This window comes from Salvelinus sp. IW2-2015, linkage group LG20 (genome assembly GCF_002910315.2).
Source record: "Salvelinus sp. IW2-2015 linkage group LG20, ASM291031v2, whole genome shotgun sequence".
In the NCBI taxonomy this organism is placed as follows: domain Eukaryota; kingdom Metazoa; phylum Chordata; class Actinopteri; order Salmoniformes; family Salmonidae; genus Salvelinus; species Salvelinus sp. IW2-2015.
In genome coordinates, this window is record NC_036860.1 from 59657967 (window position 1) to 59685749 (window position 27783).

General features: G+C 44.7%; 2 protein-coding genes and 1 long non-coding RNA gene across 4 annotated transcripts; 1 reads left to right on the forward strand and 2 right to left on the reverse strand.

Moving 5' to 3' along the window:
* Nucleotides 1-164: 164 nt before the first annotated feature.
* Nucleotides 165-11846, reverse strand: tor4aa (torsin family 4, member Aa). 2 transcript variants are annotated; one of them, XM_024010983.2, is made up of 3 exons: nt 11637-11846; nt 1721-2179; nt 165-1620 (listed from the first exon to the last, which is right to left on the reverse strand). In XM_024010983.2, the coding sequence occupies exons 1-3, from the start codon at nt 11754-11756 to the stop codon at nt 766-768; spliced, it is 1434 nt and encodes a 477-aa protein (XP_023866751.1). In that variant the 5' UTR covers nt 11757-11846; the 3' UTR covers nt 165-765. The 2 variants fall into 2 exon arrangements, with proteins under 2 accessions (XP_023866751.1, XP_070305628.1); XM_070449527.1 differs by lacking the exon at nt 11637-11846 and adding an exon at nt 4166-4271.
* Nucleotides 11847-15992: 4146 nt separating this feature from the next.
* Nucleotides 15993-27613, reverse strand: LOC111980868 (BRCA1-associated protein-like). Its single transcript, XM_024011906.3, has 13 exons — nt 27301-27613; nt 26084-26245; nt 25601-25835; nt 23802-23991; nt 23353-23466; nt 23093-23241; nt 22774-22849; nt 21627-21765; nt 18876-18985; nt 18662-18751; nt 18471-18574; nt 18132-18271; nt 15993-17977 (listed from the first exon to the last, which is right to left on the reverse strand). Exons 1-13 carry the CDS (start codon nt 27377-27379, stop codon nt 17766-17768), a joined length of 1800 nt encoding a protein of 599 aa, XP_023867674.1. The 5' UTR covers nt 27380-27613; the 3' UTR covers nt 15993-17765.
* On the forward strand, nt 25072-26060 carry LOC139029477 (uncharacterized). The gene is made up of 2 exons (XR_011481795.1): nt 25072-25233; nt 25613-26060. It is a non-coding gene; the product is annotated as an uncharacterized lncRNA (long non-coding RNA).
* Nucleotides 27614-27783: the final 170 nt, after the last annotated feature.

Genomic DNA, 27783 nt, shown 5'->3' on the forward strand with positions numbered 1-27783 from the left:
TGGTCTGTTAACGCTGAAGTGAGAATATTAGTGATAATTGCAGTATTTGGTTCAGTTGTAATAGTTTCAATATGTATTTAGAATTTCTAATTATGGGGGTTACAGAAAAAGATGCTTCTGCAGTCTGTCCCAAACCCTTGATCACTGTCGACCAGACAGACTAATCATTTAGAAAGGATGATAGTTTAATCAATACATTATTTTTGTTAACAAAATACATCAAATACGGCATCACATTTTCCTGATCTACTGTTATTAATGCCACAGCCAGACTCATTTGGTCCAATCACTTCTCTCGTCCTCTATCGGGAGTGGGTCTGTCTATTACCGTCAGTATTTTGACTAACAGCATCGTGGGAGAGGGGCACAGCGGTGTTTCACCATAACAACTGATTGTGACTCTTCAATCTGTACATGTGCAGGCTTGGATATCATCCAAACCTCACCTCTCTTTTTCCCTCTCATACCAAAATGGTAATTATCTATTCATCTAGTAATCAAGGGTCTTGTTTAGGAGGTTAAGTTACAGAATGTAGAAAAACATGATTATCGGACATGATTAGCCGTCATCAAGGAGATACTCCTCATTCTCAGACATACACCTTTTATTTAAAAATGTTTTTCAAGGATGGGTCCTGGCTAGTAAAGTTGGTTATGTTTGCTTGGTGGATCATAAGAAACACCAAAAGGCTATGGACCAGAACTGTCTTTTCTCAGGAGACATCTCTCATCTAGTCACAACATTCCCCTGCAGTTCTAAGTCTCTCATAGCAGGTTGACCCTAGCAACCACCTGTTTACAACCTGTCCGGGCATACACGTGGCCCCCTACCACAGGGTAGTACTCTATCTCCCCCGCCAGCCTCTCAACGTTGGTATGGTCCGGGTAGAACCCCTCCCTTGTCATCTCATCCAGGAAGCACTCCATCACGTGACCTTTCTCCAGCAGGGTCATTGGTAAGAGTTCAGCTTCTGCCCACAGTGGGTGGAGCTTCACCAGAGTGTTTCGCAACAACGGATTCAGCTCCTTGACGAGTTTGCCGTGGTGTCCAGATGCGGTCATCATGGAGTCGCTGGAGGAGTTGTACAGCAGGTGCATGGTGATGTGGGTGTGTCCTTGGTTGCTCAGGAACAGGTAGACTGCGTTCAGGTATTCGTTGGAGCGGTTTGAACGGACCAAGTCACTCAATGCATCAAGAAGCTCTGGGTAAAGGTGCTCTGCTTCGTCAAAGATGAATAGAGGAATTTTCTCCTCCTCCTCTGCTCTCAGCACTGTCTCCGACACTAAGATCGACAGGGCTCGGGCGCAGCGCCAGGCGTCGTCCTCCAGGGGGCAGTGGTGCAACACAAAGTACTGTAGAACCAGGGGCTCGCCTACCACCGAGCGGAAGTGGCCAGCCAGGAGTCGCCCTACGTGGCTCTTCCCCACGCCACTGGGTCCGTGTAAGGAGAGGACCAGGGGTTTACTGTGGACGTAGGTAGAGAGGTAGTCTCTGAGCTGGGCTAACAGAGCATCCATCGCCCCCTGCTGACCAAACACCTCCCTACACAGAGTCTTCTCTAATCCCCCCAGGTCATACTTCAGGACGTGGTCATCAAGGTTCTCTATGGCATTATACACCTGGAGTGAAGGAGGGAGTGAGGATAGAAAGTACAGAATGAGACAAACAGAGGCAAAGAGGAAGACAAAGATGAACCACACACACACATTCACTCATTACCTGGAAGAAGAGGATGGTGCAGAGGAGGAAGAGGCAGATCTTTGCTCGGCTGTGTTCCTGTACGACGGGGGCCTTGCGCCCTCCTCCACTGGGGAACATGACCCTCCGCGACTTCTTCTTCTTCATCTTTAGGAAGAGTGACGATAAGGCAGAGGGGGAGCTGGAGGGGGTCTCGAAGGTGAAGATTTTGGGGCTGCTGCGAACAGGGGCACCAGTGTGGAGACCAGCCCCTAACACTAGCCCTCCTCCCCCCAGCCCGGCCAACTCCAGCCGCCGTTTCTTCATGGCCTGGTACTTCTGTTTGATGCGAACCACAGTACGCAGAGAGGACGAGAACTGGCAGAAACTCTGAGCGCCTTTCCCCGACTCCCTCGTTTCACTTTCTCCATCTTTCTCCTCGTCCATCTCTCCGTCTGTCTGGGACCCAAACATTCTGTCATAAACATCCTGGTCGCCCATCTGAAGGAGGAAAAGAGAGAGAGAGAGCGAGAGAGGAGTAGAGGGGTTATTTATTGAATTACAGTCACAGGATCACAATCTGTAGTTTTTTTCCTTAGAGAAAGAAAAATATGTTCTACTAAGCAAGAAGAAATGTTAATGATTGATTATCTTCTCTTAGATGCATAGGTTATTATATGATTTATTATTATTATTCATATATTATTATTAAACATGCTATATGTGAATGCTAATGTTTAGCCTAGGTTATGATTTACTGTGGTGGTAATGTTTAAATGGAAACCCAGAGGGTTACAGCTTGTCTGCTGCAACTTCCTTCTTAAACTTGACTTGCTAAACTAACTGCCTGTCACTGAACAGATAGACTGGTGGAAAATATCCAATAATACACAATGTTAGTCAAATATGTCAGTATCACATAGTACCCGATAACGTGACCTGGGAATGTAATTGTGTAAATATCTTTGATAAATATCCTTTTCAGTTCAAGTTGTGACATTGCATTTAGTTGTGTAATCCTTTCATTGCTGCTCAAACAGTGATATGTAGTCAGACTTGGTGCGTGTGTGGTTAATACTACCCTCAGCCATTTCCCCTAGTCAGATAAAGGGCCAGATACTGAGACGTACCAGACTGTGAGAACTCAGTTCATGTAACGTTTGACTCAATACATTTCAATTGACCTACAAAGGTATCAGAGCATTTTCTCCCCTGATTGACAGATAATGATTACAGGAATACAAGTGAAGCTGTTGATCATGCCTTGCAGTCCCGACAAGAGTTCTGTGTGGTATGAAATTCGATTAACACAGTTATTTCAGCCCAGCACAGTTTTTAAACACATAATACTATGAAGATATATTGGCCTGTGTCACGGGAGATGACGCTTGGCCTGTGTCACGGGAGACGATGCTTGGCCTGTGTCACGGGAGACGATGCTTGGCCTGTGTCACGGGAGACGATGCTTGGCCTGTGTCACGGGGAGACGATGCCTTGCCTGCCGTTCACGGGAGACCCGATCGTTTGGCACTTGTGTCACGGGAGACGATGCTTGGCCTGTGTCACGGGAGACGATGCTTGGCCTGTGTCACGGGAGACGATGCTTGGCCTGTGTCACGGCAGACGATGCTTGGCCTGTGTCACGGCAGACGATGCTTGGGGGCCTGTTGAGGTCCACTACCAGGTGTGCAGCACTGTGGCTGATGAAGTTCATTCTTTGCAACAATGACACAAAATAGTACTAGCCTGTACCGGTATGTTATCATTATAGTGCATTTATTTACAATGTCTGATCATTACAATGTGTTGTAGTTTGACAGACACACACAAGGTCTTACAGCTAATTACAGGAACCAACCCAATTACAACCCAAATAACACTGTATCAGTAATACAAATGCAATCTATGCGTATTGTTAGGTTCTAATTTTTCAGAGTAAATAACTCACGGACGCTAGAGAAGCTTAACCAAGTTTAATTCTTCCCAAAGGGTCGTTACAGTTGTAATTCAGACACAGACATGGCTTCCCCCGTGGTGGTGTTCATACCCCACTTTGGGTGGAGTCTCCTCCTTATCTCTAAACATTGCATCCTTCCTGCTAAGCAGGGAACTAAGTGATATGAGCCTTCAACGGTTTCTCCCCTTATCAGTACTGTCAGAAATGATTGTTTCCCCTGCACTCAACCCCTCCAAGCTTCATTATGGCACCCCTCATGTCTCTTTTGTAACTAATGTTCCTATACTCTCAGTATAACAATGTTCAAAGTTTACCCCAGAATCCAACAGTATACACAACTATAATATATAGTAAAAAGTAGATGGCAGTAGATATATTACAATGAGTGATGTCAAGAATCCAGTATATGAATACACAGTGTGAAAAACAGTATAAAAGAAACAGGAAGTATCCAGTGTTTAATGTCTCTATATACATAGACAGCAGCGGTGTGTGTATGTGTTTTGTGTGAGTGAGTGAGTCTGTCTTACTACTGGAGATGGGGTGATGGCTGGAGATAGAAGCTGTTTTTCAGTCTCTCGGTCCCCGCTTTGATGCACCTGTACCGTCTCTGTCTGCTGGCTGGTAGCAGAGTGAACAAACCGTGACTCAGGTGGCCGAGGTCCTTGATGATCTTCCTGACACTCTTTTGACACTGAGTGCTGTAAATGTCCTGGAATGCAGGCAGCGTTCCCCTGGTGATGCGTTGGGCTGACCGCACCACCCTCTGTAGAGCCATTCGGTTGAGGGCGGTGCAGTTGCTAGACAGGATGTTCTCAATGGTGCATCTGTAGAAGTTAGTGAGGGTCTTAGGGGCCATGCCGTATTTCTTCACCCGCCTGCTGTTGTAAAGACGCTGTTGTGCCTTCTTCACCACGGTGTCGGTGTGGTGGGACCATTTCAGGTCCTCAGTGATGTGCACGCCAAGGAACTTGAAGCTTTTGACCCTCTCCGCTGCAGCACCGTCGATGTGGATGGGGGCTTGCTCCTTCTTCTGTCTCATGTAGTCTACAATAAACTCCTTAGTTTTTTTTAAGTTGAGGGAGAGATTATTTTTCTGGCACCACTCCGCCAGGGCCCTCACCTCCTCCCTGTAGGCTATGTCATCATTGTTGGTAAACAGGCCTACCACTGTCGTGTCGTCAGCTAACTTGATGAATGAGTTGGAGTCGTACATAGCCAAGCAGTCATAGGTGAACATGGAGTACAGGAGGGGGCTGAGCACACACCCCTCGGGGGCCCCCGTGTTAGAGCCCTGCACAGGAATTAATTTTAAACCCAAGCCCAACACATGCCCGTGACGATCAGGCCCTACCCTACCCAGGCCCGATTGCTTCTGACAGATTTAAGGCCCGGCCCAGCACTGCCCGAAACCCCAAATAAGTTAGTAAATCCATTAGCTGCTCCTCTCTGTCTGTCATTCACTCCCTGCGCACATCTCGCTCTGCATGCACTCTGCTCATGTGAGTATCCATAGCAACTGCTCTGCTTGGGCTGCTCTGCTCAATGAAGAGAAATTAAAGAGCAGTTAGCTGTTAGCTACTTTGTCACTCCAAACTCTGACAAAACTCAAGGAACATTATTACTGTTTTCTGTGAAATAATCTATCCTGTTTTAAATGACGAAGTTGAAGCACTTCTGACACCATGTTATAATCTTAGTCAGATATGACTGTGCTGTGCAGCAGAGCATGAGCAAATGGCTCAGCTTCAAAATGTAACTACCAAAACAAAGAAAGTCGCACACTCCATGTATAAACCCCCAGCAACCTAATGGGTATTTACCAACGTTTCGGCATCACTGTGCCTTCCTCAGGGTAATGTCATGAATACTTGAACCAGGTTATGTTGACACACAGTGCAATTAGTGCAACCCATGACAATAGTGAGGGGTGTGTCATAATGATTAAGTTAATTAAAATTAATTAGTGAAACTTAAAAAATATTATATGGCATATGAAATATATTACACTATTGCTATCATATAGAAACATAATGGAATATAGCATCAACATACATTATTGTTTCATTCAATTTCACATAATTTCATATTCGTTACATGTAGTCTTTTGGTTCAACCTTAATGTATAATGAGCATCATCAACAGGGGGAACATATTAGTTGTACGCTAATAAGCTGTAGAAATAATATATCAATTTATAAGACTTGTTCATAAAGGAAAAATATGTTCATAAGAAGGGCCTGAGATCAAAGTCAATATTCAGACCACTAGGGGTCAATGTTTTTAGATAGGATATCCAGTAAGCCTCCCTTTGTGGTAGTAGGATCTCCATGTTACCTCCTCTCCTTGGTAGAGCAACATGCTCAGTGCCTGTGTACTTGAGGGAGGAGATGGGATGGTTCGCTTCAACAAAGTCAGCTGCTACCAGATAACTAATGTTCTTACACCTGATTGAGCTGCAGTGTTCAGCAATGTGTTGTTTTAATTGTCTTTTCGTTTGTCTTACGTAGGCTTTTACACATGAACAGGTGATGAGATTACTCCCTTGGTCTTGCATGAGATACCCTTAACAGGGATCTTTTGACCTGTATGTGGGTGTCTGAAGAAAGACGTTTTTATAGTGCTATAACACTGTGCACATGAGCCACATTTGTAGTTCCCATTGGAATGGGTGTCTAGAGTGTCTGAGTGGCTCAGGGGGCAGGTCAGATCTCACCAAGATATCTCCAATATTGTGACCATGCTTATAGACCACCAGTGGGGGTTCCTTGAAGAGATGTGCGATTTTTTAATTGTACCCATTAGGTTGCTGGGGGTTTATACATGGAGTGTGCGACTTTCTTTGTTTTGGTAGTTTGTAGTTTGTTTGCCGTTGGTCAGCACCTCCACACAGGCTAGTTTTCTGGGTGTGCGCCAGCTCATGTTTTTTAATCTACTGGTGATCAATTTAGTGACACCCAAGCCCTGCCCGTACCCTAGTTATTGATGAAAAAACAGTCCTTACCCGGCCCTAACGGCTCGTCGGGCTCGGGTCGGGTAGCAGAGCTCTACCCTCTGTTGAGGATCAGTGTGGCGGAGGTGTTGTAGCCTACCCTCACCACCTTGGGTCAGCCGATCAAGAAGTCTGGGACCCAGTTGTACAGGGACGGGTTCAGACCCAGGGCCCTAAGCTTAGTGATGAGCCTGGAGGGCACGATGGTGTTGAAAGCAGAGCTGTAGTCAATGAACAACACTCTCACATAGGTTTTCCTCTTGTTCAGGTTTTTCCACAGTGGATCACACAATGCACAATGAGGGAAGTGTGTCAGAGGAAGGCCCAAAAAATGGTCAAAGACTCCAGCCACCCAAGTCATAGACTATTCTCTCTGCTACCGCACTGCAAGCGTTACCGGAGCGCCAAGTCTAGGTCCAAAAGGCTCCTTAACAGCTTCTACCCCCAAGCCACTGCTGAACAATTAACCAATTATCTGGACTATTTGCATAGATTATTTTTCACTGCTGCTACATGTACATACTACCGCAATTACCTTGACTAGCCTGTAGCCCTGCACATTGACTCAGTACAGGTACCCCCTGTATATAGCCTTGTTATTGTTATTTTATTGTGTTACTTTTTTAAACTTTATTTGGTAAATATTATTTTCTTAACTGCATTGTTGGTTAAGAGCCTGTAAGTAAGCATTTCACGGTAAGGTTTACACCTGTTGTATTCGGCGCATCTGATAAATACAATTTGATGATTTGTATGTCCACTTAGAGTTAGTCATCATTACTTTAAAGTGTGTTGTGATGTGTGCATATCAGAGAGAGAGAGAGAGAGAGAGAGAGAGAGAGAGAGAGGAGAGAGAGAGGGAGAGAGAGAGAGAGAGAGAGAGAGAGAGAGAGAGAGAGAGAGAGAGAGAGAGAGAGAGAGAGAGAGAGAGGAGAGAGAGAGAGAGAGAGGAGAGAGAGAGAGAGAGAGAGAGAGAGAGAGAGAGAGAGAGAGAGACTGGGTGGATGTACAGTATGGAGAGAGTTACAGTGTGTATAAGCTCGTATACAAAGTGTGCATCTAATGTGAAAGTTGATTGGTTAAAAGCATATTCCAGCCGGTGTCTATTCCGCAAGTTACCATCGGCTAAATCTATGACCTTAAAATGCCTATTTGCTCTGTTCCACCTGACTGCGCAATCCATTGTCTCATCAGCCCAGCCAGGCAATTTATAAACTCACATTTCTTTTAGACAGACAGGTAAAGCGTGCAGATATTTTACTGTCTTTCCATATTCAGTTTGAAGTGATTGTGTTAGTTGTGTTGTTGGCTTGCTCCTCTGAACAACAGTGTCCAGACGAGAGAGCACATTTTCTATGCCAGGCAAAATTGTGCATCATTAGCTCATTGTTATGGATGTATCCAAATAAATGTCACTAGAAAACAGCTTAAACTAACGCAATGCAGCTATGTTGCTGTTATTCTGACTTTTTGATGTGACTGTAAGTTAGCTGTAGTTGGCTAGCTAGCAAGCAAGGGATAAGAACGTTTCCAGCCAGTATGGCAAGGGAACATTTAGAACGGACGACTGGGTCGTGTCCATAGATACGGAACAAAAAGACTGAAGGACTGGGTCGCGTCTCTGGCAACCGAACCGATTGAAGGAACGAACGACCGACCAGCCGGCTTGGGTAGCAACCCTAGATCTTGTGGAAGGATGAAATAGTATGAATAAATTAATCAAAATAACTTTTTACCTCCTTTTTCTCCCCAATTTTGCGATTACGATCTTCTCATCGCTGCAACTCCACAATGGGCACGGGAGAGGCGTCCTCCAAAACATGACCAGCCAAGCCGCGCTTCTTAACACCCGCCCACATAACCCAGAAGCAAGCTGCACCAATGTGGCGGAGGAAACACCGTTCAACTGACAACCGATGTCAGCCTGCAGGCTCCCGGCCTGCCCAAAAGGTGTCGCTAGAGCACGATGAGCCAAACCCTCCCCTAACCCAGATGACGCTGGGCCAATTGTGTGCTGCCCTATGGGACTCCCGGTCACGGCCTGTTGTGACGCCGCAACACTGCGATACAGTGCCTTAGACCCAAAATAAAGTTGTTAATGAAAATATGTAAATCATTATTTGAATATGTTGGTAACTCGTTGTATAAAATTGATAATGCCCTCGATACTGGTGTTTGGAGAATATATTGGCAAGGTTTGCCGGCCCGAGAAGAAAGAACACCCGTGCCAATATATCCTCCAAACACAGGCTTCTCGGGCATTATCACTTAATCATGATTCATGACACACCTGTTTGTTCCCAGATTAGAGAGTGTATGATCAAACACCTTTCCCAGGTGGGAGTGAGTGATGGTAGATTACAATTACGTCATGGCCTTTCCCAGATATTAACAGCCTCTTATCACCATGTTAGTCACACTCCACTCCAATATCAAACAGATACTGTAGATAGATAGTGTTAATGACAGGATTTAGTCATGTTCTGAAAGTAGCGCTGACACCTCTGTGTTGCCATTCACACTGTATGTGATGTCACTCAGTTACTACTGATGAAACAGCTATACACATGGCACATTTACGGAAATATTGATTGGTCCTTCTGAAATCCATTTTATAAAGCATGTGTGCTGGCACCAACTTCTCCCTATTCCTTGCAGCACTCCAAACCCTCACACAAGACTCATCATAAGGATTCACTGTGCAATAAATAAAGGAAACCTTTTCAATCTTTGCGGCCTTCGCGCAAAAACCATTGTGAGAACTACCAAAGTCAAAGACCTCCAATATGCTGAAGACTGTGCCATTGTTACACACTCCAAAGCAGACCTCCAAACTGCTCTCAAAAGCTTCTCTGAAACATACAAGAGCCTGAACATAAATAAAACAAACCACCAAATCCAACAATGACCTATTATGAATGTGAACCACTTGACAACGTGGAACATTTTGCCTACCTCAGCAGCCATCTCGCCTAATGAGTCACCATTAAGGAAGAAATATAGCACACGATAGGCTGCGCAAGCACAGCCTTTGGAAAACTAATTGGTATTCAAAAACCACGATCTCAGGACGAGTACAAGGCTGTCATAATCCCAACCCTCTCTATGCCTGTAAAACGTGTACAAAACTGTCATAATCCCAACCATCTGTATGGCTGTAAAACGTGTACAAAACTGTCATAATCCCAACCATCTGTATGGCTGTAAAACGTGTACAAAACTGTCATAATCCCAACCATCTCTTTCTGTAAGTGAACTGCATAATCCCCCTTATGGTTAAAACGTGTACAAAACTGTCATAATGCCAAACCATCTCCTATGGCTGTTAAAACATTGTACAAGGCTGTCATAATCCCAACCATCTCTATGGCTGTAAAACATGTACAAAACTGTCATAATCCCAACCCTCTCTATGGCTGTAAAACGTGTTACAAGGCTGTCATAATCCCAACCCTCTCTATGGCTGTAAAACATGTACAAAACTGTCATAATCCCAACCCTCTCTATGGCTGTAAAACGTGTACAAGGCTGTCATAATCCCAACCCTCTCTATGGCCTGTAAAACATGTACAAAACTGTCATAATCCCAACCCTCTCTATGGCTGTAAAACATGTACCAAAACTGTCATAATCCCAACCCTCTCTATGGCTGGTAAAACGTGTACAAGGCTGTCATAATCCCAACCCTCTCTCATGGGTGTAAACATGTACAAAACTGTTCATAATCCCAACCCTCTCTATGGCTTTAAAAACATGCTACAAAACTGTCATAATCCCAACCCTCTCTATGCTGTTAAAACGTGTACAAGGCGGTCATAATCCCAACCCTCTCTATGGCTGTAAAACGTGTACAAGGCTGTCATAATCCCAACCATCTCTATGGTTGTAAAACGTGTACAAGGCTGTCATAATTCCAACCCTTCTCTATGGCTGAGAGACGTGGGTGACATACAGAAGGCCTCTTTAAAAACTGGTGTTACAGCAACAACACTTTCTGAGAAAGATACTAAACATCAGGTGTGAGGATCGACGGACCAATGTCAGTGTCCTGACCCATGCCAACATCCCCAGTGTAGGATCCAAAATCATCTGGCACCAACTCTGGGAAGCGTAAACCTGATCAGTAAACACCCACCGGGGCACAATAGTCAATAAGGTCATTTTTGTGTTTTCACCTCTAATGGTTCAGGTCAGGATTTGCGGAGGGTAAACTGATCATAGATCTGTGCCTACTGCCTAAGGAAAAGTACACACAGCCACATACAGTCCCAGCTAACTATTTCATCTGGTTTCTCCCACTAAAGAGTGTGAAGCAAACAAGAGAACCCATAAACATATAGCTAACCTACTGTAACACCACTGCATTTACCTTGGCACCAGTCTCACTCACCGGCCGTGTGCAGGCCTGGCACGCAGAGCTAAAAAAACGCACATCAAACATGCCACTGGAGATGAACCGAAGGCTGAATGTGGAGAGTAATTGCTTTCTAGCTAGTCTGGCGAGCTTGTTTACCTTGGCACTAACGTTAGCTCTGCTGCTGGGAAACCTTACTCACTTAGTGTCAGTCTCAGCCATTCTCTGACCAAGTGCAATAGAATTAGACTAACTACACCTCAGTGTATCCTGCAGCCAGGTGAGTTGTCATCTTAACCCCTTCCTTCACATGTTGTGTCCTGAGAGGGGCTGGCGGCATTCCACACATTCTAGAGCCTTTCCAGGAGTCTTTCCCTGGCTGCATTCTCGAAGTTCTGTATCCCCCTCTCTCTCAGACCTCCACTGCTCTCTGCTGACTACATTTCCTTCCTGGAAGGGTCCTAGCTGCTAGATACACACGTGAGCTTTTCTAACCCTGAGAGTGAGAGAAAGAGAGGGAGATTGTGAAGGACTAGAGACCCAGCTGCAAATACGTCACCCAAAAAACAGTGTAAGCAAGAAGAGAGAGATAGGAGAGGGGAAAGAATCAAAACAGTATACAGAAAGAGAAATGCAGGGTAATCAGTTGGCTTACCTTAAATGTATAGGTAATATCAAGCCTCCTATAGACTGTTAGGTCTTCACTAGGCTCGCACCAAGATTTTTGTTGGGAGAGAACAATAGAGTAAGTCCTTCTCTTGAACTTCATCAGCATATAGTGAGCTGCTAGACTAAGACTGCTATACAACCACTCCTATCATTCTATCTCACCCTCCCCATTCTCGCTTATGTTCTCTGCAGTCTCCTCCTTCCTCTTTCTCTCTCTGTCTGTCCTTCCACCTACTATCTCCCCTTTCCTGCTCTACATATCCTCCATCAGGGCCGGATCGAGCCTTTTGGGGGCCCTAAGAGAAATGTGCTCGAGGGGCCCCTACACTCAATCATAGGACTCACTGAAGAGATGAGTCTTAAGTAAAGACTTTTACTCCCAGCCTGCAGGCATGCCCTCTTAGAAAAAAAAGTTCCAAAAGGGTTCTTTGGCTGTCCACATAGGATAACCCTTTTTGGTTCCAGGTAGAACTCTTTTGGGTTCCATGCAGAACCCTTTCCACAAAGACTTCTACCTGGAACCCAAAAGGGTTCTACATGGAACCAAAAACAGCTCTACCTACAACCAAAAAGAGTACTCATATGGGGACAGCCGTAGAACCCTTCTGGTTCCAGGTAGAACCCTTTTGAATTCCATGTTGAACACTTTCCACAGAGAGTTCAACATGGAACTAAAAACGGCTCTACCTAGAACCAAAAAGGGTTCTTCAAAGGGTTCTCTTTCGGAGACAGCTGAAAAGCCCTTTTAGGTTGTAGATAGCACCTTTTTTCTAAGTGTGGATAACTTTGTTTAATTAATCCATTTGCTTAGTTAGAGGTCCTCTACTTGGCGGAAAACTGGGCGGTGTGATAAATGTTTGTGTATTTAGTGTATCACTTACTTCACAGCATATATGAGAAGAGGAAACCCACAGCCAAGCAGTGGGGAAACTGATAGGGCTGGTTTAACATAATATCTATGTACAAATGATGATTGGTAGCCAAGAGTTCAAGGAGAGAACTTGTCATATTATCCATCATAACAATAAAGGATTGTTGTTGTGAACAAAGACAACCTTTAATACAATATGGGCTCTCCAATTCAGTTTTATCCTGCTATTGTAAGTATTTTGTGTAAATAAACAATAATAAAACCATCACATGATTAAGTTCCCTCCAAATCCTTTTCATACACTAGGTTACATTCTACAAATGTTTGAACTTCTTTGTCCTGTGATTGTAATTACTTTGCACTAGCCCAAGGCAGAATGCCTCTGCGTCAATGTCGCAACATGATGCTGCTGAAGAGAACAATTCACAAAACTGAGTGTTATTAATGGCTGAGAGGGTGTGAGCGTGGGTGGTAGGAGAATGTGTGTGTGTGTGTGTGTGTGTGTGTTGTGTGTGTGTGTGTGTGTGTGTGTGTGTGTGTGTGGTGTGTGTGTGTGTGTGTGTGTGTGTGTGTGTGTGTGTGTGTGTGTGTGTGTGTGTTGTGTGTGTGTGTGTGTGTGTGTGTGTGTGTGTTGTGTTGTGTGTGTGTGTGTGTGTGTGTGTGTGTGTGTGTGTGTGTGTGTGTGTGTGTGTGTGTGTGTGTGTTGTGTGAGAGAGAGTAAATATCTCACGGATGAAAGAGAGGAGGCTCATCTCCGTCATAGTTGGGGTCAATTCAGTTTTCCATGAGACGGAGTCTACAACCCACACAAGTGGCTCAGGTAGTGCAGCTCATCCAGGATGGCACATCAATGCGAGCTGTGGCAAGAAGGTTTGCTGTGTCTGTCAGCGTAGTGTCCAGAGCATGGAGGCGCTACCAGGAGACAGGCCAGTACATCAGGAGACGTGGGAGGAGGCCGTAGGAGGGCAACAACCCAGCAGCAGGACCGCTACCTCCGCCTTTGTGCAAGGAGGAGCACTGCCAGAGCCCTGCAAAATGACCTCCAGCAGGCCACAAATGTGCATGGGTTTGGGCACGAGAGGCAGCCCCAGATTTTTTTTTGGGGAGGGCACACGGGGAGATTGGCGGACTCAGGTAGGAGACCTGAGCCAACTTCCGTGCTTACCGTGGCGAGAGAGTGACTGGGCAGGCACCGTGTTATGCGGGGCAGCGCAAGGTGTCCCCAGTGCGCACGCATAGCCCGGTGCGCTACATCGCAGCTCCTCGAATCGGCCGGGCTAGAGTGGGCATCGAGCCAGGAGGGATGATGCCGGCTCAGCGCATCTGGTCTCCAGTGCGTCTCCTCGGCCCGGGATACTGCCCCAGCCCTACGCACGGTGTCTCCAGTTCGCCAGCACAGCCCAGTGCGGCCTGTTCCAACTCCCCGCACTTGCCGGGCTACAGGGGGGATCCAGCCAGGACGAGTGGTGCTAGCTCTGCGCTCGAGACCGCCAGTGCGCCTCCACGGTCCAGTGTATCCGGTGCCTCGGCCAAGGACAAGGCCTCCTGCATGTCTCCCCAGCCTGGTGAGTCCTGTGCCTGTGCTAAAATCTAACCCTCCTGCATGTCTCCCCAGCCTGGTGAGTCCTGTGCCTTCCCCCAGAGCCATGCCTCCTGTGTGTCTCTCCACTCCAGTGATGATCCATGGCACGAAGCCTCCAGTGATGATCCATGGCAAGAAGCCTCCAGTGATGATCCATGGCACGAAGCTCCAGTGATGATCCATGGCAAGAAGCCTCCAGTGTGATCCATGGCAAGAAGCCTCCAGTGGTGATCCATGCAAGAAGCCTCCAGTGGTGATCCATGCAAGAAGCCTCCAGTGGTGATCCATGGCAAGAAGCCTCCAGTGGTGATCCATGGCAAGAAGCCTCCAGTGGTATCCATGGCACGAAGCCTCCTGTGATGATCCATGGCACGAAGCCTCCTGTGATGATCCATGGCACGAAGCCTCCGGTGAGGATCCATGGCACGAAGCCTCCGGTGAGGATCCATGGCATGAGGCCTCCAACGAAGGACGTCAGTCCGAGCCTCCAGCAACGCCTTTTAGTCCGGAGCAGCCAGAGTCTCCCTCCTGTCCGGAGCAGCCAGAGTCCCCCTCCTGTCCGGAGCAGCCAGAGTCACCCTCCTGTCCGGAGCAGCCAGAGTCTCCCTCCTTCCGGGGCCCGCTGCAAGGGTCCGGGGTCGCGCGGTAAGGGTCCCCGCTCCAGAGGCGCCACCTAAGTGGGCCAAGACTAAGGTGGAGCGGGGTCCACGTCCCGCACCAGAGCCGCCACCGCGGGTGAAATGCCCACCCAGACCCTCCCTATAGGTTCAGGTTTTGCGGCCAGAGTCCGCACCTTGGGGGGGGGGGGGGGTACTGTCACGCAGATCCTTTTTATGTCTCTATTTTGGTTGGTCAGGGCGTGAGTTTGGGTGGGCATTCTATGTCTGGTATTCTATGTTGTCCTTGTTTTGTAGTGTCTCAATCAGAGGCAGCTGTCTATCGTTGTCTCTGAGAATCATACTTAGGTAGCCTGTTCCCACCTGTGTTTGTGGGTGGTTGTTTCGTGTGTTCACCTTACAGGACTGTTCGTTTATTGTTTTTGTTGTTTTGTCAAGTGTTTCATATTTTAATTAAAATAATGAACACTTACCACGCTGCACCTTGGTCCTCCTCTTCTCCTCTATACGACAATCGTGACATAAAAAATATATATATTTAAATAGAACAAATCTGAGGGGGCATGTGCCCCTGTACCCCCTATGGGCATGACGCCTCTGCTTAAGTACATCTTTTATTGACTTAAATTAATGTTAAGTTTACCTATCTGAATCGGACTGACATGAATTATGATATTGAAATATCTTCCTATAAAGTTTACCACACCGTGGTTATGTGTCCATCAACAATGAAAGAGCCACAGCTTCTGTATTATAGTTCGCTCACCCTCAGCAACCATACTTTTTTCAGAGACTGCATTTCCGGCTCAATCAAAAATTACCTTTAAATTTCCACCGGCCTACAACGCTGATCTTCGGAGCTACGGATTGAATCCAGCCCATAGACAGGGGATTTAGGGGTAGTGAGGGTGCTGCTAAAAAATAATATAAAAAATGTTCTAAAAATTATATTAATTAAATTAGTGCTCTAGGCCTTTATGACAACTGTATGAGCGAAATACTCATCACGAAAAATCCCCCCCTCGGAGCGGGGAGAAAAATACCCCAGCCCTAACTCTCTCTATGACTCACAGTTTATAGTTTACTCTCTTTAAAGTGACTTATAGCATAGTTTACCATCTTTAACTTTCCTTTACACAGACATCACACAGACATGACTGGGCAGCCGGTGTGGGTGGTAAATAAAGTATTAAAGAGGCCTTTTCTAGGAAGTCTTCATTTTGACTATCATGAACCTTCGAGGAACTTTTAAAACAACACCATCACCCTGAGTACAAATGGTAACATAATTTATTGAGCGCTTTAACATGTATACAAAAAACACAGTGAATACTTAAACTGCTGGAAGTTGACATTCAGGAAGGTAAAATGAAATAAGACATGTTCACATTAGGCTAAAGGTGGGATTCTGCTGCTGCTGTGTACTATTTGAAAGTCTGCGTTGACCTAGATACAATACCATGCTATGACAATATTGATGCTATATTATAGTGGAAAGCTGTGACTGAGCAGAAAATACCGGTAGCCTTTCAGCATTTCAACACAAACATGTACACAGCTTACCTGGATCTGGCCAGTAGTGCAGTGTATAGGCAATACGGTGCCCTTTCAGGCTTGCCACAGATGTGTTGTCAGTGAAGAATATGGTGGTCACATACATACAGGTAAGTGCAGGGAAACAGGAGTCAAACTGTATGATATTGTATTTGTAGAGTATTGTACTGTATTACAGGGATTGACATTAAAGTCTGAAAGGCACTTGCCCGAAAATGTAAATTAGCTATTTACACACAGAAGTGCCATATATTGCCTGTCTTTCACCTACACATAGGGGAGGAACCAGAAAGATCACTACTGGAATTCTTTGTATTTTGGTTGTTATTAGCAAGTAGAACAGGCTCAACTTGCCCGACTGCCATACATTGTCTGTCTTTCATTTAAATAATGGGGAGGAACCAGAAAGATCAGCTTTAGGCTACTGGAATTCTTTGCAGTTTTGTTGTTTTTACTTTTTGTTAAAAATCACCTGCCCAACATGCAACCTTAGGCTTAACTTGCATGACTGCTCAGATGACTTGGCCCAGGCAATAGGGCAACCCTTGATGTCAGGTGCACATCTCAGATCAGTGTAGGAATGCCAAAGCACCAGTCACAAATACCTGTTCCCGTCTATTAAGTCTACAACTCTGACACAGGTCATTTCTAAATTGAGAAATTAAATATTTCAGCACTTGACTTAATCTCTCAGATAAAGTGATTTTCCGTTTGTTTTCTGTCACATATTAAATTATCTAAGTGAAAAAAGAAAAAAAACATTCTCACGATAAAACTGAGTCATGCCGTTTCCTGAGAACAGATTGGAATCAGATGTTCGATAAAACAGAGATGATAAACGCTGACAACCAGCTGGTAGTGAACCTCAGAAGCAGACTTTCTAAACCCATTTATAACAACACACATACCTACAAAATGTGACTGGACATTCATATTCAGCATATTCAAACATGAGGTATTCGTCCACTTCTCACTTCCTTATTCACATGAATCTCTCCTCCTTTCAGGAAGAAAACATGGTGAAAAAAATAAAAAAAGACTGCATTTTTTATAGAAGGATGGAGGGAGAAGAGCAAAGTGGGCACCTTGAAGCAGAGATATACACCTAACTTCTGATCCCATCCTCTTAGAGTACTGTCTAAGGAGCCAAAGTCCTTTTGCAAAGCACAAACACACTCAAGTGCGCATACACGCACACACACTTTAATAATGTCATTTTGGTGTGTCATTTCAGGCATCTGACATCTCTGGTTTTACCACAGCCTCAAAGTCAAAATAGGCTATATCATAGAAAATTTATGAAAACAAAAATTTGCTTTTTGGTCTTCATTTAAGGTTAGGAATAAGGTTAGCAGTGTGGTTAAGGCTAGGTTTAAAATCACATTTTAAGAAGAGAAATTGTAGAAATAGGCAGGGTTTATGACTTTGTGGCTGTGGTAATTAGTGAAGGCCGACATCTCTTCCTCTCTCCACTTCCTGGTTGTGTCTTCTCTACTTCCCCTTTTTGGACCGCCCCCTGCGGCCTATGGCGGTGGAGGGTCCTGGGGCAGGAGTGACTGCTGCGCCTATGTTGATGTGTCCTTCCTGTATCTCAGTCCTGGTCTCTGGAGGCAGACTTTGTATCTGCTGCTGAGTCTCCAGGTAAAACATGACATCTCTCAGCTGCTCCTGGAGCTCTGCTATCACCCCATCCTTACGCTCGCCTGGAGGAGGGAAAGAGAGGTTAAAGGCATCAAGGAGATAATATGAAATGTTGTCATCAATTTAACTCCAAGATAAAGACGTCCACGATGGAGGGTTCTAGTCTCCCCGACTCCCCCAGAATTAGGTTCTAGTCTCTCCCTCCCCCAGACTCACCAGTCTCTCTAGCCTTGTGCTCATCTTCAGCCAACTGGGCCTGTAGCTGAACCTGATTGGCTCTCAGACAGCGGTTCATTTCCTGTTCCTCTTTCAGCTCCTGACCAAGCTTCGTCACACGGGTCGACAACTGACCACACCTGGAGGAGGGGGGAGACAGAGATGGTGCTACCAAGACACACAGATTTTCAATAGCAGATAACAACATCTCTCCCCACTAGTTTAGAGAGAGAAAATTAAAACCTACAGTACAACATGACTATGGCCACAGTCAGATTCTAACATTTTACTGTGTCAGGATGATTGACAGCTGCCTACAGTGTGAGAGGATCCACCTACTTCTTGTCCATGCCCTGTTTGTCCTTGGCCAGCTCCCCCAGCCGACGCTCCAGATTATCACATCGATCTATGGTCTCCTTAAACTTGGCCTTCATGTTGTTGATCTGAAACACACACACAGAATCGGGTATTTAACTGAATGGATAGATAGAGACATGATTTCAGACATGCAGCAATGATTCTTATCCTACCTCCTCTGCGGTGTCCTTCTCCAGGTGAACAATCTTATTCTCCCAGTAAATGCGCTGGGACTCCAGCTGACTCGTTAGCAGGTGAGAGTACTGCAGGAAGAGGTAACATCATTCTGGGTGAGATATCTGCTGTAACAGCCGTTTGCCATGTTAACTAATAGGTATCACACTTTTAGAATGAAAAACAGGGAGTCAAACACACACACACACACACCTCTAGTTGCAGAGCGTCTATCTTCTCCTCTTGACAGGTTTCTCCTTCACACCCGTACTGAACCATCTTCCCATCAGTCTTACTGGCCACCAGCCTGTGAACATAGTTATCTACACACACACACAAATCAGTGAAGCACTGTTGCAGTGCTACACACAGGGTTTTATATTAGTGGTGGGAACGTTTAAACAACATTGGGATCTTTAACTTTTAGATGAAATACTTTTAGATAAAAAATTTACAAATGAAAATCCCAGTGCAGTTATCACAAAACTACCACTAACAGGTCCCGATCATCACCATAATAAAGGGAACTCTATTAAACAGATACCTAATGCAACAATGCTGTAACGTTAGGAGGAGATATGCAACTTTCAAATGATTTACCACGGAATTAAAATCGCTCCGCGCGTCGTCATCGTCGTTAACAGTTCGAAAAAATGTAAGAGAGTAAGACAGGGAAGGGACAGCAGCGAAGTCCTGTATGGCAATACTGAGAAAGTCACATGAGGTGGTTGTAGTAACCTGGTATATTTATGTTTACCAATAGATGGCAGTATTGACTCAAGATGGGGGTTTGCTTTCCGCTATCCGTAGCCATTTCCTATGTCTGCCTATATAACCGTGATTTAAGAAAGCTTCAGGTAGCTTAAGCCAGGTGCATTAGAGAATGTTATTCTAAGTTACAATTAAATACTAAACCCTACTTACGTGTCATGAGTCATCAATCTAAGAAGCCTCAAAGGATACTACATATTTGGTGACGAGGATGGGATAATAGGCCACATTGCGAGGGCGTGCCACAATAAAAAAAAGCCACGTGCTGCAGAAAAGAGAACGGACAGAAAACCGAATACCTCCAGACGCTCTAGCTACCGCTCTAATCAGGTGATAGAAAATGAGTGCGCAAACGCAGAGCAAGCACTCTCAATGTACAGTCTACAGGGGGCGAATATGGAAAAAGTGAAGCCTTTCATTGTGGAAATGGGAATAAATGGATTTAAGGTACCGTTTGAAATAGACACAGGATGTAGTGTCAGGCTGATGAACAGGTCCCAATTCTATATGAAGTGGAAAAAATGTTGAAGTGCCTAAACTGAGAGACACCCCTATTAAACTCAAAACGTACACAGTGGAGAAGATCCCTGTGATTGGAGTTGCTGATGTTCAAGTGGAATATCAAGGACAAAAGAAAAGTCTGCCTCTCTTAGTAGTGGAAGGTACTGGCCCCAGCTTACTAGGGAGAGGGTGGTTGGAGGAAATAAAATTGAACTGGGATGAAATCAAACATGTCACCACAGAGACATTGACACTGCATCAGGTGCTTTCAAAGCATGAGTGTGTTTTCAAAGAGCTAGGGACATTAAAAGGGGTCCAAGCTACCATTCATGTTGCTGCTGATGCTACTCCCAGATTCCATAGGCCAAGCTGAAAGGCTTACTGAACAGAGATCTCATCTTATCGTGTGATGCCTCATCGTGTGGTGTGGGGCCGGTGCTATCACACCGGATGGAGATTGGTGCAGAGAAACCTATCGGGTTCATGTCAAGAACGTTGTCGCCAGCGGAGAAAATAATAATTTACAAACCAGGTAGATACCATGGGAATGCTGATGCTCTGAGTAGGCTGCCTGTTCTTGAAATCATCATTCAGGAAGAAGAAAATGACCAGGTTTTGATGATCGATGTGTTGGATGATGCACAGGTGAACACAGCACAAATCAGGCAATGGACTTCAAAGGATGTGACGTTATCACAAGTGCATGAATTTATCCTGAAAGGATGGCCTACAGTTCAGATCCTAAAGGAGATCATGTTTGAATTTTTTTAAATATGAAAATAGCATAGCTCAGAAAGGAATTAAGTTGGGTTATTAGCTTTAAAGGGGGGGTGTAGTAACCTGGTATATTTATGTTTACCAATAGATGGCAGTATTGACTCAAATTAAATACTAAACCCTGATTACGTGTCATGAGTCATCAATCTAAGAAGCCTCTAAGGATACTACAGTGGTGAAATAAATACAAACTTTGCAAGGTGGAATTGAGCTACAGAGGCAGTACAGGTTCAATGCTTAACCATCTAAAAGGGAGTCACCGTGACCCAACCAGTTGCTGGCAGCAGATAAGAGATGGAGTGAGAAAATCACAGCGCTGATTACAGAAATTATTGCAGTTGATATGCAGCCATTGTCAAATGGTAGAGGATGTTGGCTTCACTGCCCTGATGGCATATATAGAACCAGACTACAAGATGCCATGTCGAAAAAAGGGGTAGGGGACAGCAGGAAGGTGAGCGCTGTCTGGTAGCCTGGTACATTGAACTGCTTTGCCCCCCATAGCGGTCATACGCAGGATCATATCTGAATTGTGAATTCACGTCATTTTATAATTTTTTCTTATCATTAAAATGATTTTTTTTTTTAAATGGCACTTTAAATGTTAAGAACAATTGTACATTGGGCGCAGGTGTCCTAGCGGTTAAGAGCGTTGGGCCAGTAACTGAAAGGTCATGGTTCAAATCCAAGAGCAGACTAGGGGAAAAATATGTTGATGTGCCCTTGAGCAAGGAACTTAACCCTAATTGCTCCTGTACGTCGCACTGGATAAGAGTGTCTGCTAAATGACTAAAATGTAATTGTATATTTGTCACATCCCCGTTTTATATACATTGTAGTTGATAATAGATATATATATATATATAGAGACAGAAGTCGGTACTCTTGCCCCTAGCCCTCCACAGTATCCTGTACCTCCAGCATAGTCCCAGACACGGTGGTTAGTGAGCTGCATGGCGTACGTGTGTTGCGTCTCCTCAAAGTGTTTGTAGGCATGACGACTGATGTAGCGACCACAGCCGATATGACCACAGATCAGACAGATCCAAAGGTTCTGGAGGGGGAGGGGAGTAGGAGGGAAAACATTAGCCAGGGGGAGGGGTGTAGGAGGGAAAACATTAGCAACTGTAAACAACAAGAGTACCTGTGGGCTATACTCGGCCTTGTCTCAGGATGGTAAGTTGGTGGTTGAAGATATCCCTCTAGTGGTGTGGGGGCTGTGCTTTGGCAAAGTGGGTGGGGTTATATCCTTCCTGTTTGGCCCTGTCTGGGGGTATCATCGGATGGGGCCACAGTGTCTCCTGACCCCTCCTGTCTCAGCCTCCAGTATTTATGCTGCAGTAGTTTATGCGTCGGAGGGCTAGGGTCAGTCTGTTATATCTGGAGTATTTCTCCTGTCTTATCCGGTGTCCTGTGTGAATTTAAGTATGCTCTCTCTCTTTCTCTCTCTCGGAGGACCTGAGCCCTAGGACCATGCCTCAGAACTACCTGGCATGATGACTCCTTGCTGTCCCAAGGCCACCTGGTCGTGCTGCTGCTCCAGTTTCAACTATTCTGCCTGCGGCTATGGAACCCTGACCTGTTCACCGGACGTGCTACCTGTCCCAGACTTGCTGTTTTCAACTCTCTAGAGACAGCAGGAGCGGTAGAGATACTCTTAATGATTGGCTATGAAAAGCCAGGTCCTCCGAGAGGTGCTGACTTGCTGCACCCTCGACAACTACTGTGATTATTATTATTTGACCATGCTGGTCATTTATGAACATCTTGGCCATGTTCTGTTATAATATCCACCCGGCACAGCCAGAAGAGGACTGGCCACCCCTCATAGCCTGGTTCCTCTCTAGGTTTCTTCCTAAGTTTTGGCCTTTCTAGGGAGTTTTTTCTAGCCACCGTGCTTCTACACCTGCATTGCTTGCTGTTTGGAGTTTTAGGCTGAGTTTCTGTACATCACTTTGAGATATCAGCTGATGTAAGAAGGGCTATATAAATACATTTGATTTGATCTGTAGATGTATGCAAATGTATGTAGTGTTGATTTTAGTGTGTAAATAATGTTTACCTCCTGAACTCCACATTCAAAGCACTTGTTCTCCTCTACAGGCTCTGGGGTCTGACAATACCGACACACAGGACACCTGCAACAGAAGAGTCAATACACCCCAGTCAACACCTTTACACACATAAAAACACCAAAAGCACAGTAGCTACCACTTCTATTGTCCCCATGCTAAAACACAATGCCATATTGCTCACATGTTGTGCCACAAAAGGACTAAAACTGCAGCACATGACAGTCATCCACTGACCAGAGAGAGGGAGGATGGAGAAATGAACTCAGGGTCATGCTGTGAGTCGTGTGTGTGCTGGTATATACTCACGAGGCATCCTCCCAGCGTTGCAGACACAGGCTGTGGAAGCTGTGGTTACAGAGTGTAGTGAGAACCCCATTCACTGACTCATCCATCCTCTCCAGACACACGGTACACTTAGGAAGCTCTGTCAGCTCCATCACTGGAAGACTGGCGCCCTGGGGGTGGGAGGGTGAGAGAGAGACGGAGAGAGAGAGAAATGATTAAAATCTATGTCCTCAGGTGTACTGCTCAGACAGTCATTAGAGGTACTGGTGTACATACTGTACCTGCTCAGACTTGATGACCTCAGCTCTCTCCACATAGACCAGCTGGCAGACTGCATCCTCTATGGAGTTGAACGTACGGCCATTACACGCTGTGTAGAAACTATCTGCATCAGCCTGGAGAGAGAAAGGGGGAGACAGAGAGAGACGGAGTAATAATGTGAATAATTCTAAAAACAGTTTCTAAGCAGACTTTCAGATACAACAACAGCAGTGTTCTATGATCTTATTCATCTCACCTGGATACTAAACTTGATCAGCACCATGTACTGGTTAGAGGTGGAGTCTCGTATGATCTTACTCATCTCACCTGGCTACTAAACTTGATCAGCACCATGTACTGGTTAGAGGTGGAGTCTCGTATGATCTTACTCATCTCACCTGGATACTAAACTTGATCAGCACCATGTACTGGTTAGAGGTGGAGTCTCGTATGATCTTACTCATCTCACCTGGCTACTAAACTTGATCAGCACCATGTACTGGTTAGAGGTGGAGTCTCGTATGATCTTCATGTGCTCCATGACATCATAAAATGGTGCCACAAACTTCATGAGGTCGTGGCTTGTCATGGTGGTGGGGACGGTCAGGATACACAGCATGGCACTGCGACGCACGTCCTCCGTCAGTGATGTCATCTTGCTGCGACGGGACAGTCAGGAGAAACTAAATTGTCTCATATTGCTAGTGAGAAATCTTTTCAATAAACAATATCTTTGGTATATTGTAGTCGCTCAGGATATAGTACAGAATGTCTACTGCATGGTAGGCTTGGGTGACATAATGTATACCCGGGGATATTTGGAAATAGCCAGATGGTTTTCCAAACATAGTTACAGTATGGAATTCACAACTAAACTAAATATTGTAACTATTAAGTTAACTGTTTAAAATGTGCTAAATGCTCTGCAATTGTGCATTTGGTTTGCCAATTTAGTAGTTATCTAGCTGGTTAGCTTCTTGACAAATTAAGCTTCTCTTGGTAACAGCAGAGAATCCCCTCCTGGATCAAGAGCCTTGCTGTCTAATATTTATTTTGAGTGTGCAGCAAACTGACTAGCATTTTTTAGTTACTTGTAGAACTTTATGGGATTTTACATGTACTTGTTAGCATTGCTAACCTTCGGATTAGAGGCTCCGTGGGGTTTGAAAGTAGCGCCCCTCGTGTTCAGTGCCGATATTACCGAATATCCCAATCTGGATACCGCCCAAGCCTACTGAATGGAAATATAAAGCCAATGGGTTCAGACTCAATGAGCACTGTTAGTTTCTGAACAGAGTAAAAACTCAAAACGGACAACTAGAATGTTGTCTTCGCGGTAGAGCGCTCTGGTAGCAGCTCCTCTCTACTGGGTCTCCATGATGTTTACAAGTGACCTTCTGTTCACTTTCCTCAACAGACCTTGGCCAGACACTCTGTTCCCCTTTTCTCTCACAGTAACATGCTGACCACACCACTTGCGTTGTGTACACATACATGTTATTCAATCATTTCATCCAAACTAATAGCGCGCGTCAACGAGTGTCTGCGTAGCCAGGCGCTAAAATAGAACTTGGTTCTACTTGACGCATGACGTGCTGCAAGTCCCGCCTCTCCCATCTCCTCAGTCTTTTAGGAGCATATACGCACATGGGTGATTGAAAAATTAACTGAGGTTCATACTCCAGTCCAGTTGGTGGTGGTAATGCACCTCAAAGTTAGTTGCCAACTGCCATATAAAGTCCACAGAAGAAGACAGAAGGCGGAGAGATTACTAGGAACTAACTAGATTTCCCCTTTTATCTGTGGATTAATTGTTTGAGTAGAGAACACACGATTTTGTGTGACTAAAAATGGGTAAAACTTCTACAAAGATCCAGAAAAAAGGACCTTGTGCATTCCAGGTAAAATAACAACCCAATGTTTATATCCCAGGACAAATGAGCTAGCAACAGCAAGCTAGCTAGCTAAATGGCCATTAATGTTTTCTTGAGTTTCGACCTGTCCCCAAATTAATATAGTTGGTTCAGAGTTTGTTTTGATATTTCAACCTGTGTTTACATCCTAATAATAAGAAAGATTGCTCAGAAAATCAGTGTTTTAATTGGCGTATGCTTTCTTAGATTTTGACTTTATGCCGATTAAGATAAGCAGAGTAAGGTGTTTACATGTCTAAAGCCATATTCGGCCTTCTGCCATAATTAGAGTAATATCGAATTATTAGTCTGCATGTAAACATACTCAGTGTTGTGTATAGCAACAGAAACTCACTTGGTCTTGTAGAGGTGCATGATGCCGTGGACTATCTCCACTGAAGGGTTTCCACTGAAGAAGGAGATCTGGTCTGGAAGCTGCTTGGAGGGCGAGTCTAGAGCCACCTCTGTGCCCTCGGCACTGACCTCTGTAGGGCCCTCAGTAGGACCCCTCCCGTCTGGTTGATCCTCTAGGGGTTGGGCTCCTCCACCCTCCTCTCCCTCTGCCCCAGTCTGCTCACCCTCTTCTTTATCTACAGGAGAGAAATGTAGGTTTCTAGTAGTTTTTATTCCTATAAAGTCTGACAGACTGATAACCACAGCTGTATTTTCTTTAGTCAGTCATTCTGAAATGTCAGAATATGTTTTAACACATCCCATCTCCCTATACACACACACCACATGTATTATTACACACCAACAAATAATAATGCATTGGTTTGTGTACAGCATCATATTCATTAAATATGTTATCCATATTGCTATATACCCTGATTCTTACCAGGGTTGGGTGCGAAGGTCTCGATGACCATGTCTCCCATAGTTCTGCTGCCGATGTGCTGATGTAAGACGGCTGCTCTCTCCAACTCTGTCTTCCCACTCAGAGAGAGCCTGGCTGAGCTCAGTGCTTTCTCCTGCAAATCCTCCTCTGACATATCCTCAACTACAGGGCGAGAGAGCAAAAGGGGGAGAGGGAGAGAAAAAGGGAGAATAGGCAAAAACAAAGCATCAACTTCTGGATCAATACCTATTGCCATCATTGCTGAATTACTCAGACAAATGTGTTCCAGAAACAGTAACCTGAACAGGTCTCTGATGGTAAGAGGAGGGAGTGACTTGCTCTGATGCTGTTGCCTGACTCCTCAAACATAATTATTCCGCTGTTCTATGTTCTACCGCTGTGAAGCTGGCAAGAATAACTATGTACTTCTGGGTCAAAGAATTTTTTTTATCCTTCAGAATAAGAGTCAAGTCCTGTATACTTTTGAAAATGATGGAAAATGTGCACAATCATCAATATATTTTATACTAGTTATCATACAAAGAGTAATTAAAAGTATTTCTATAAGATGATGTATTTGTCTATTTTCTTTACACAACATACAGAAAATTGTGTATGTCCAGCATGAAAAAACTATTGGATTTAAGCTGATTGGCCTTTAAAGAGTGGCCACAAAATGAGCAGCAARGCTCCTCTGGGTGTAAACTCTGTGGATTTGGAAACTACAAGTGCTCCTGAGTAGAATGGCCCCTTTGACTGGACACAATGTACAGAAAATTGTGTATGGTCCAATAAATGATAGGAGTACACATACAAAAAACATTGTTGACCATTCAGACTTAAAAAAATAAACATATCAATCGCATATCTTATAGAAATAATTGTAACTATTCTTTGTATGCTAGTATAAACGATATCAATAATTGTGCACATTTTACGTCACTTTCACCATAATTAATAATTTACAACGTATACAGGACAGAACTCTTATTCTGAAGGATTCCAAAAATCCGTGACTCGGAAGTACTTAGCTATTCTTGCCTGCTTCACAGAATATTACATGTATTAGGCTAGCTAGCTAGCTAGCTGTCTATAAAATCATACTCCTGTGAGGAAGAGTGCAAAAACAAACACCATACGTCACTGTGGGCTAGTTAAATTAGCTATATCAAAAAAGATGGTGACGTCAGTATTAAAACTAAAATAATTAAACTCACCAGCGGTGTATTGGAAATCCTGTGGAGAAAGAGACTGGTCTGCGAGCTCCAGACGGATAACTACCAGTGACACACTCATGTGTTATGAAAGAATGACGATTCTTCTCGACGAAAAAACAATACAAAGCCTGGTTGACAGCAAAGCTAGCTAGCAAGTTAACCTAGCTAACGTTAGCCAGCCAAAAACCTGGCTAGAGGGACAAATGACGACGTTTAACGAAACACTAGCTAGCTAAGGACTTTCTAACGAGCCCACATACCACCGTCTTACCTCAAAATACGATATTGCCACATTGTCATCATTTATTTATTTTCCAGGTCACCAATTTACTTACGAAATTCGATCTGCCTCCGTGACATAACTCTGCCGGGTTACTAAATTGACATCATGATGAAAAATACATAATTGCCCAGGTCAGCATGTCAGCCCTTACCTGGGGGCAAGATACCACATAGGGCCAAGCCCTGGAAGTGACTGTAAAA